Consider the following 11,359-nt stretch of genomic DNA (forward strand, 5'->3'; position numbering starts at 1 on the left):
TATCTGTGTTTTAAGCCCCCAACGTCTCCTTCCAGGCAGCGCTGCCTGGAAGGCACTAGGATTAGGATTAGGGTTAGGTGCCTTGAAGTCCACGGTCGCACCGGCAGCGCTGCCTTGAAGTCGATTAGGCAATGGTTATGGTTACGGTTAGGATTAAGGTTACGGTTAGGTGCCTTGAAGTCAACAGTCGCAGCGCTGCCTGGAAGGAGACATTGGGGGCTTAAAACACCATCGAGCATCTATTGATGTGTTCGGGGGAGACTTGTAGGGGATATTTAAATTTGGACGTCTAAAATATGAATATGAGGCTGCAGTGACACCTGGTGGCGAGGTACGTTTACGTCGATCACTGTGAGGAGCTAAACCTGCATAACGAAAGTGTCTATATGAACCTTGGAATACATTTTTAAATGTACATCCCAAAAGTTTAAAGCAGGATATTTTGTAAACATTGAAGGCAAAATGTCATATGTTGAGGTGATGCTGTGAGGTGAGGAAATTGCATTGTTGGAGCAGCAGAATGAAGGCCATAAAACCACAAATGAATAAAATATATTCACAGATTGCAAAACAACACTAGAATGTAGATTAAATGAATAATAAGGAAAACCAGCATCCTCAGATTGCAACACAATATATACATAGGCACATACTGGGGGATCATGCAAAAAAACAGTACTCAAGCATAGGAAAATATCCATTAAATATGTATGTTTGAGACAAATGCACACATACATAAAAAGTCACCTAATTTAAAACAATTTACTTCAAAAATAATTATAAATATAAAAGCAATACAAAATGGATCAAGGTGAAAACATCCAAAAGACCCATTAATCATTCTAGGAGTAATATCAGCATCCATTCAGTGTTTTAAATTGTGGGGCGGCCCTTCTTTTTTTTTACATCTGGATTTCAGATTTTCAGTGTTGAAATGTAACTAGTGTTATCTTTAAGTGGAACTGTGAGTTAATTATGCTTTATTTGAGTGTTCTACTGTCTGCTACTTCTTTTTTAATATAACACATATGAGCTTATGAAATACAATACATTGTTATAGTTTATACTAATGTTAAATTAAGATATATAAATTATAGACACTACCTAACTAGTTAAAAAAAAGATACAATAGCATGCCACTTAACGTTACATGTTAATACATCATAATTTTTTTTACATTGACAATATACATTTTGAATACAAGACTTTTACCTGCTAATGGACTAGTTAAATAATCTAATCACGTCTTGCTTCCACCACTGCAAGAGTGTTGCTGTCTCTTTAAGGAAGCAGGGGGGTCCAGATTGTGACGTCTTGCGTTTAGCACGCATGGTGAGTGTCTCAAGACCGGGAACAGGCTGTGCACGTTTACCTGTAGGCAAACTTCAAACTGCTAGCTACGTATCACAGGTTAGTAAACTATCAGCTCCTAAACTGCCCCGCTGGAAATGGCAACAATAATACACATTACTTAAGCAATCTGTATGCAGTTCACTTAATACATTATGTTATTGTAGTTCATTCATACCCGAATGTCATGCTAACGCCGCTAGCTAGTTAGCACTGGCTAGCAAACAGCTCTGAACGTTAATGTTAGCTAGTGTTAATGCCAACTAACATGTTCTAGCTATGTGGTAAAACATGACTTTTGCATCATACGTTCCTACTCTATTACTAGCCTGTATTACAGTCAAGAAGGGGACTGAAGCTCAGCCATGTAACTTGCAGCTCGTTTGGTAACCTAGCTAGCTAGCTGTCTAAATGTTAGCAAGGACACATGGGTAACGTTAAGTTACTGCAACGTTAGGTCACGCTGTTTATTTTAAACTGCTGTAACGTTATGCAGCTAAATGTTAAAGCACTGACGGCACTCTCTAGACATGTATACTGGTGTCACTGATAGCTTAGCGTAACTCTAGTTTAAGTTGTAGCAGTTGTTTTGTGGACGTTCATTTCACAACAGCATGGAAGCAGAGGAAGCACAACTGTCTGTGGGGTAAAATCTGATACTGTGCCAGCCATTGAAATGACTCTCTGACAGCTGTTGAACCCCAACAGCTCCTGGTTAACGTTGGGACCAAAACAAGGACTGATTGTGTCGTTCGGCCAGAAGGATTGTGAGTTGATAGAAAAGCCAATATTGCTTACCATGAATAACCGTCGTTCTCAAAGCCACTAAGGGTTAAGACCTGCAGTAGAGAGGCCATGGTGTTGTAGTTTTTGTTTAGTGGTCTAGAGGTTATGATTCAGTTATGAGGTATTTTTGCGACGTTAATCAAATATCCTGTTAAGTGTCAGTTTATACCTGCTGGTAACTTTCAGCTTGCAACCACCATTCCCCTTTGGATTTGTAATGTTGTGGTTAAATTAGCCACAGTTCAGGCATTGTTGCAGTTGATTTTGCTTTAAAAGCTCTCAAATCAAAGTGGTGATTGTTGATCAGCGGACACCTACTTACCTACTTTTAGTAGTAAGTTTTGCTGCTACATTTGTGCTACAAATTGTGAAACAATTTCTTCTGATAAACAAACACTCCTTTTAATGTTGCGTTTTTGTGACTTAAAGCTCAGTGACTTTTACCAATGGTAGGTTATAAGAAATCTTACACCAGTCTCCTCTTATGTTTTTCCCAAGTCCTTAAGTGTTGCTGTCATGCCTGCCAGAAAGTCTGCCACCAAGAGGAAGTCTGAGCCTATTGTGGAGGATGATAAAGACCTCAAGAAAGTAAAAGGTAAACCACTGGAGTGGGGGGTGGGTTGATAAGAGTTAACTAGACTGGACTAGACAATGAGATTTCATTTAAACACCCACTATAGCTATTTTAACTTGAAGAACCAAATCAAATTGCTGTTAAGATGACAATACATACCCAGTTTATGGGAGAAAATGATGTCACACCACCACAGTTTTAACAAGTTGCCTCATCTACTATAGCCTTTTTCTCATGCCACAGTTAGGTTTGGCCTTGTAAGACTAATAACATCTAAGATCAAATTAAACAACTAGTATGACATTGTGTATGTGTTTGTGTATAACAGTTTCCCACAGGAGTCATGGCAAGGAGGCGGGTCAGGTTCTTGTTCTGGGCCAGGGTGATGTTGGACAGTTGGGTCTAGGCGAGAACATCATTGAGAGGAAGAAGCCGGCCCTTGTGTCCCTGCCAGAGAAAATTTTGCAAGTGATGGCTGGGGGCATGCACACTGTGTGCCTCAGCGACACTGGCCATGTAAGGAAGGCATCTGTCTTATTTCTTTTCAAATTAAAATTGTATGGCAATGGCTTCCATTAACATTTTAACTAAGGTGCTTGAGTTTCCCAGATAAACTGATACTTTCTTCTTTTTGTAGGTGTACACTTTTGGCTGTAACGATGAAGGTGCCCTTGGTCGGGACACAACAGAGGAGGGCTCTGAGATGGTTCCAGGAAAGGTGACACTGGAGGAGAAGGTGGTCCAGGTGTCGGCAGGGGACAGCCACACAGCTGCACTCACAGAGGATGGAACTGTGTACATGTGGGGCTCCTTCAGGGTTAGTTACCTGCTGCTTTCAGCCTCCAAGGCGTGTGTGTGTGTGTGTGTGTGTGAGTGAGTGAGATTTTTCCTCTAGATTTGTGTAACCTTTTTAATCCTCTACACGCACAAAATGAGCACCAGTAGAAATGTTCTGTACTCAACTTGCACATACACCTAACCGTTACAAACATACTGTATTTGCAGTTTGCGGGTCTCACATAATTCACTCGAGCATTCCACTGATTTTCCGATATAAAATGAGAAGACAGCTAAAAACCATATGAAACCTGCTATTCATATATAATGCACTCCATATTAATCTATTTGGTTCTTTGTATGTATTTGTTCTATCTCCGTGGTATTTGCAGTCTCATTTCCTTTCAGCCCAATTTGATTTGGATGCGTCATAAACATTAAGATAAAAGCTGTTCATAGTTACTCTTGACTGGAACTCGAGCAAATGATACAGAATATCCTGCTGACTATTTGACTTAAACACTTCAAAGCTCATTAGCAGAGAGCTTGAGTCTAAATATATTATATATACAAGGCATATATTATATATATATACAAGGCATATATTATATATATATATATATATATATATATATATATATCATATATATATATATATATATATATATATATATATATATATATATATATATATATATGATACTCTCTTTGAGTATGATTGCTGTTTGCAATAACTAAAACAAACTTTCTTTCATTCGTTGATTATATAAAATCTCCGAAAGACAAAAAAGTCCAGGGTGCTCCGGAAGTTCAATCAAATGCTTGAAGGTGCTCTTTGGGGTCGGGAATTCAATTGAATGTAGAGAAAAATAAATAATCCAAGGAATTCTTCTTCAAAATTACTTAAAAAGCCTTTATTTTACTGGCTATTTCATGATAGAAAGTTTAAAAGACATTGGGAGAAGCAGCCCATGCGTAGCGGCAGTGACAGCCTTCTTCAGGGATGATGTATAAAATCTCCATTTGCTCTGATTTTGTTGTTTCCAACTTTGGCCTGAGTCTATCCATTTTCATCATCTTAGTTTGTGCAACTCTTTGACAGAGCAGCCTAACTTGTTTTTTGTCTGAAAGAGTTCTACAAAATAGAAAAACTAAATATCAGCCCCTAGTTCATTCAATTTCACTCTTAACATTAAGATTTTATCTCCGCAGAGAACTTGAATACCCACATATTCTCAAATTTAACTTAAATTAACTTCATTAATACTTTTATTTTCATGACTATATCATTTGTCCACCCACCCCACTTTCACAGAGCTCCATCAGCTGCAAACAGATCTGGCACAACTGTGAGAAAATATACTTGACCATTATGGTGAACATTATGGTATGAGTGATATCTCTTCCATTTGATTCCTTTCTTAATGTGAGGTCAGGATTCATTTCCTGTAATAATGACTATTCTAGTCGTATTGCCATTATTCAAACGCACCAGGCTCTCTCTCCATCAGCATCTCACGAAAGTGTCACCCCACAAATATTTTACTGCCTTGACCCTTAGAAGCCTTGTATCCGCAATGGTGTGTCTCTTTCCTCAGACCTCCCTAATTGCTTAAAAGATGTTCTTCCCATAGTCTGAGCTTCTGAAATCTTTCTGATTTCTGTAATCTTTGCTTTATGTGGTACATGAATACATTTCTGATCGTTGAAGCGTGTTACATGCTTGGGGACAAAAACAGCTTCTCATTGTAACTAGGGCTGGGCGATATAGCAAATAAATTTATCACAATATGTTTTCCCATTTTAATTGATATTTATCACGATATAATCTTTTTGCTGATGCTGCCCGTTCGAAGTGTGTCCTGACTGAAGCAGGAAGAAACTAGAGGTGTAATTACATTTTAAAATCTAGTTTATTAACGTATAAAATAAAAAAACATGCCTTTACGAAATTCAGCACACTGTTTTGAGGACTCACATGATAACACATTCACATTATGAGATGCCCCACTGGTCTACAGTGTAGTGGTGAAAATATAGCCCTGTTTTCCTGGTACAGTCATGTTATAATTACTTTTTCCTTTTTTGTGTTTGCAAAAGCAACAAGTGCAACAAATGAGTAGTCAGTTTTGGCTACATTTCTTTTGATTTTGTAAACATTCTAAAACTACCTAAAAGCAACATTAGGTGTAAACGCCTGCCTGGAAAGCATCTCACGTGTTTGGGGAGGTATCACAAAACCAAACAAAGTAAACAAGTGCATGTGTAAACCAATAGAAATGGCACTCGTAATATTTTTGCTCCTTTTTTTTTTTTGAATGCTTTTTTTTTTTTAATATGGGGCAATGGCCGCAAAAGACCACATGATTGATTGTCGGTTTGGCACAGCTAATGCTAGCGCTGTTAACAGCAGACAAACGGTAACGTTGCTACTTTTAACTTAGAGGCTGTGTGTGTGGACTCAAGCCAGCGTGAGTCCGCATTTTCATACTCGGTGTGGTCGCTGACCGAAACCTGTTCAGGTGATGGAAAAGATTTGAGTTTCTCGCCCTTTTTGGCACCAACCGCCGATGTGTTTTGCTTAATCTGCGCCTCGTTTTATCGCCCAGACCTAGTTGTAACTCAGTAGTAAAGACATTCAAACATAGTTTGATGATCCTTAGTTATGCCATTCTTCATTGTTTTCGTCTCACAGCACTGATCACTCCTCTTGCTAAGTTACTGATGGGTTTTTCCATTATTAATACTCGGTGGCACACTGGCAATTACATCTCTATTACCTCTGCCTACCCTATGCATTCCCAATAGATTTTTGACAGTGCTAAAATGAACTGTGTGAAACACTGTAACCTCTGTTTTGAGAAAAATTCCTATTAACAGTGTTATTGTTCTCATAGATCTAATTTATTATTATTATTATGTATTATTTTTTATGTATATTATACATTCCATTAGCTAATTTCCATTCAGAAGAAATTTGGGAAGTCAACACTCTACCATATTCTGTTGTAGTCATTATTCCTAAGTCGGCTCACACTTTGAATTCTACGTCCACTCACCAAGGTTTTTAATCATTCAAGAGAAATCAAGTAAAAAAATAAGTAGAGCAGATTAAAATACTTTTAGTTAAGCTTGATTAACAGGTAGGTTGGGTTTGCTTTTTAGCTCAGTTCAGTTTGGTGTGCGAGACTGTCAAGTAGACTAGAAAGACTAGAAATTAGTGCCGTTGTATCTGATATATGGACAGTCAGAAGCTACATAGTGTATGGACAAATGTATTACTGAAGGTATTTTGGACTATGTTCAACTACCCAAACAATAAGAAAAGGACTACTGAAATATAAATATATATATATATATATATATATATATATATATATATATATATATATATATATATATATATATATTAGGGCTGTCAGCGTTAATCGCGATGCGATTACTTTTTTTTTTAATCGCGATGCGATTACTTTTTTTTTAATCGCATGCCGGCATTTATTAATTTATTTTACACTTCACTTGGCTTTGCTTCGTGCCTAACAGGCTACTATTTTGACCCGTTGCAGCACCGTTACTTATCATCAAGCTGCCACTTCCTTGTAACACATCCTACTGCTGCATGATGGAGAAATCCTGAATGGCGCTTTTTATTTTCCAAAACTCCCGGATGGCTCGTAGACAAGTCGAAAGCCATATGCACATTGTGTAAAGCCGAATTAAAACATCACCGAAGCACGTCAAGCTTGAGCTACCACCTACGGAGCTAAGCATAGTAGTACAGTTAACGTGATGCTACCCACTGGCATGCTGGAGAGTGCTACTTGCCGACCTGTGGATGAAACCAAATCCCAAAAAATTACTACAGCTCTTGCGAAACGGGTGGCAACGACCTGACAGACCTCTTAAAGACGTACTACGGTTGGCATGTTCTGACCTGTCTCGTCGAGGGGGACAGAAGTTTTCAGGGATACACAGCCTGTAAGACACGGAGAAAGCAGCCCAACTGGAACTGCTGCAAAGTACAAACGCTGTCTCATTAACCGGTGATCACTGGACGTCAGTGAGTAATCAACATTATTTAGGAGTTACAAAACACTATATTGACTCTGGTAAGGATAGGGATTTTTAGTTAGGTACTTGGAGGAATTGTGCAATAATGACAGATTCACACATTTTTCTTTTGTTTACAGTAAATAAATAATTACAAATCTTAAAATCAAGTTCATAAAGTAACTTTCTTTGCATTAATTTGATTCCCATTCAAGATACACTGGTAAGAATTGCTTTCGATTGTTAATATGTACTTAAAAACTGTTCTGAAATGCAAAATAATAGAATTTAATCGTGATAAAATATGCGATTAACTATAGAAATTCAGCGATGAATCGTGATTTAAAAAAAAAAAAAATGTATCGTTTGACAGCCCTATATATATATACATTGTGGAAAAAACATAGTCACACTGTAAAAGTAGATGAAACCATCCTCCCAAAACATGAGCATTGTGGATCTCTGGGTTTAACTAATAATATACCGGACCCTTCCCCCCCCCCCAGGATAACAGTGGTGTAATAGGTCTTTTGGAGCCCATGAAAACATGCACCATTCCAATCAAAGTCCCCATGACAGAACCTGTTGTGAAAATTGCATCAGGTAAGAAACGGTTCTCTTTACTTTTCAAATGTTTTTGTTTGTTAGAAGTTAATATGCAGCGTACAATGTTTCTGTTTTATTGAAATGACTCCTTTTAATAGGTAACGACCACCTTGTACTGGTTACGCTGGATGGCAATCTTTACACATCAGGCACTGCAGAGCAGGGGCAGCTGGGAAGAGTGCCTGAACATTTTTCAAACCGAGGGGGCAGGAAAGGCCTCAGTAAGTAACGAGCCTTTCCAAGCCCAAAGCATCAACTCATGATGGAACATACGTGTACAGTTTACATACACTAATACGTACAATACATTATTCTCCGATTTGTGATTAACAATAGATGTTTTCATGTGTAAAGTGTATGGCTGTGGCGTTCTGGCCGACTGTGTCCTGTGATTTCAGGCCGGTTGCTTGAACCACAGATGGTAAAACTCAAAGGGAAAGTTCACTTCATAGATGCCTTTTGTGGGGCGTACCTCACCTTTGCTCTGTCAAGAGAGGGGCATGTTTATGGATTTGGTCTCTCCAACTATCACCAGCTGGGTAAGTATGGCAGTGCTTTGATAACGTCAATTGAAATTTGTTTGTTATAACTTAAACTGCAGTGGTATCTGACACTGCTTTACTGTTAGCTCTGAGTCAGTTGCTCACATTCTGCTCTAAAGTAATTGTGAGTGTTTTTTTTATTTGTTCTTACACCTTTTTTTTTATTCAGGTACTAAACACACCAAGATGTGTTTTGTCCCAGTCAAACTGACATGCTTCAAAAACTCTACCACCTCCTGGGTGGACTTCTCTGGAGGACAACATCACACACTCTGCCTTGATAATGAAGGTAAGCTCCAACTAACTATATTAAAACTAAATAAGTATGATTATCAGACTGTGTGATCCCATCAAGACAGATTTTAAGTGCACAGGTAATAAACTGATTTTGCAAGTCATGTTTCAGCACTCAGTTGAGTCCTGTCTGTTGCACATATTGACAGTGATTACCTAATTTCTTTGTAATTTCAATAATATAACCCAAACCCTGGCTGAAAATGGTTGAAAAAGGTAATAGATAAAACAAGATATTAATCATTACAAGGGAGTACAATAGAAAAAGTTTAAGTGAAAATTCTGTTTTGTTTAATTTTCTCCTTTCTTTCTCTTCTCCCCACAAGTAGGGGACATCAAGGACCCAGGTGGTTTAAGCTGAAGTACTTTGACATAAAAAAATTAATCCCTGTCTCCATCTTTTAGGACAGGTATATAGCCTGGGCAGAGCAGAGTATGGTCGTCTTGGTCTGGGCCAAGGGGCAGAAGAGATGAGTGACCCCACGCCGGTGAAGGGGATGGAGCCGGCCAGTGGGTTGACATGCGGGGCGTCTGTCAGCTATGCGGTCACCAGAGAAGGTGAGAAACCAAGCAAATACAGCAGAGGGTTGAGTTTCAACTTCTGAGTCTGTTTCTTGCAACACGTTTTATGACTGTAAAACAGCAGCTTGCTTCTTCTGCCTTTTTATTTACAGAGGACCGTTATTATTCACTTAAATGCCGGAGACCTTTGTCAGAAAAACACAAACATAGGTCATTTTAAGTGAAGTTGGAAGTACAATAAATATCCATTATTACAGCAAGTTCTCTGCTAGCTGATTTTTTAGTTTTTCCAAACTGCGTGTCAATTGAATTTGTCTACTGTTGGTAAGCTAAGATTGTAAAAAATAAAAAATAAATAAATATCTTCCTCCACTGATGGTTGGCTGTGCTTACTTTAGGATCTGTGTATGCCTGGGGCATGGGCACCAGCCTGCAGCTTGGCACAGGAGAGGAGGATGACGAGTGGAGCCCTGTAAAGATGACCGGCAAGCAGCTGGAGAACCGTGCAGTACTGATGGTCTCCAGTGGAGGGCAGCACACAGTCCTTTTGGTCAAAGACAAGCAGGAGAGCTGATGTCCATCTCAGACATCTTTTGTTCTGTTTCGAGGTGGGGCCTTTTACACGATGCCTAAATCTGGGGAGGGTGTTGATCTATGTGTGACTTCCTGTGCTGAGCCGAGGGAGTGTGAGAGGTCCTGGCCCTTTTTTATGAGAACTCGTCTCCTAGTGTGGGGAAAAATGTTCAAGGATGTGCAGTAGATCATGACAAATGATTTTGATGATTTTTTTTTAATCTAGTTTTTGATGTTCCCTTTTGAATTCTTTTCATTAAAAGTAATTTGTATGACTGTAAGATGGTATATGTGATGTTTGTGAATGTGACTGCATGTACGTAATGGAAATGAGAGTGTAAGCCTTTTAATGACTTCTCCAAACAATAGTCTTTTTAATGTTAGGTTTTCTTAGCAATAATTCCACTGACCTTGGTTCAGACAGGACATTTATACTCAATGAGTTGAATATGTGAGACTACTGTTCAATTTACCTTGGGCACCCATTTGTGACTGGTTGGACATTTGGTAACAAGACATACTGTATCCTGCGTTTTGTTGCTTTTTCGGTCTAAAAATAAAGATACAATTTTAAGTTTTTAAGTCTTTTCTTATCCAGTGCGTCAAATATTTCTTGACCATGTTGATAATTGACTGATTTTCCATGCAAAAATACCAAACAATTGCTGGTCTGAGCTTCTCAGATGTGAGCATCTGATGCTTTTCTTCTGAATATATTTTTAGTTTAGACTGTTCAGACAAAACAAAATGTCACTTCTGGTTTGAAGAATTTGTGATGGGAATTTAATTTTCTGAATTAACAGAATAAAAGAAAACATTGGGAACATTCTCATTTTTAATATACCCATTGTTGAGGATATGGGCACATTTTTTTGTTTATTACTTGAACACCATAAATAATTTCTAAAAAATGTAAAAAACAAAGTCGTGTCCACTGTTAGTGAACAAAGATTTATGCTGCGTTCATAGACATCGGGAAAAACATTTTTCCGATGGAAAACGTCGTCATTCACGTCCCTTCCCGTGCGAGTTTCCCAGTTGGTGACGCGTTGTTGACAACTGACGTTTGATGTAGGCGAATTTGGTTCACTGAACATATTTCAATGACAAACCGTTTATTGTGGACAAATGCTTCTGCCAAAAAACATAACATGTTTAAAATTATTCATAAATAGGCCCATGTATAAAAAAACAACACCTTATCTGTGTCCTTTCCCGTTGGTTGTCCTGCAGATAACGCAAACAAACACCTGTCCATGTGCTGTTTCTATGCTCCTATAAGAAA

The 11,359-nt window shown here is 38.4% G+C and overlaps 1 protein-coding gene across 2 annotated transcripts; it reads left to right on the forward strand.

The window, feature by feature from the left end:
* Positions 1-1,297: 1,297 nt before the first annotated feature.
* On the forward strand, positions 1,298-10,651 carry rcc1 (regulator of chromosome condensation 1). 2 transcript variants are annotated; one of them, XM_078253308.1, is made up of 11 exons: positions 1,325-1,410; positions 2,059-2,117; positions 2,635-2,731; positions 3,039-3,226; positions 3,348-3,527; positions 8,044-8,140; positions 8,242-8,364; positions 8,542-8,682; positions 8,855-8,974; positions 9,385-9,537; positions 9,900-10,651. In XM_078253308.1, exons 3-11 carry the CDS (start codon positions 2,653-2,655, stop codon positions 10,073-10,075), a joined length of 1,257 nt encoding a protein of 418 aa, XP_078109434.1. In that variant the 5' UTR covers positions 1,325-1,410; positions 2,059-2,117; positions 2,635-2,652; the 3' UTR covers positions 10,076-10,651. The 2 variants fall into 2 exon arrangements, with proteins under 2 accessions (XP_078109433.1, XP_078109434.1); XM_078253307.1 differs by lacking the exon at positions 2,059-2,117 and having other exon boundaries at positions 1,298-1,410.
* The last annotated feature ends 708 nt before the right edge of the window (positions 10,652-11,359 follow it).

Source organism: Sander vitreus, chromosome 6, assembly GCF_031162955.1.
Source record: "Sander vitreus isolate 19-12246 chromosome 6, sanVit1, whole genome shotgun sequence".
Classification (NCBI taxonomy): Eukaryota; Metazoa; Chordata; class Actinopteri; order Perciformes; family Percidae; genus Sander; species Sander vitreus.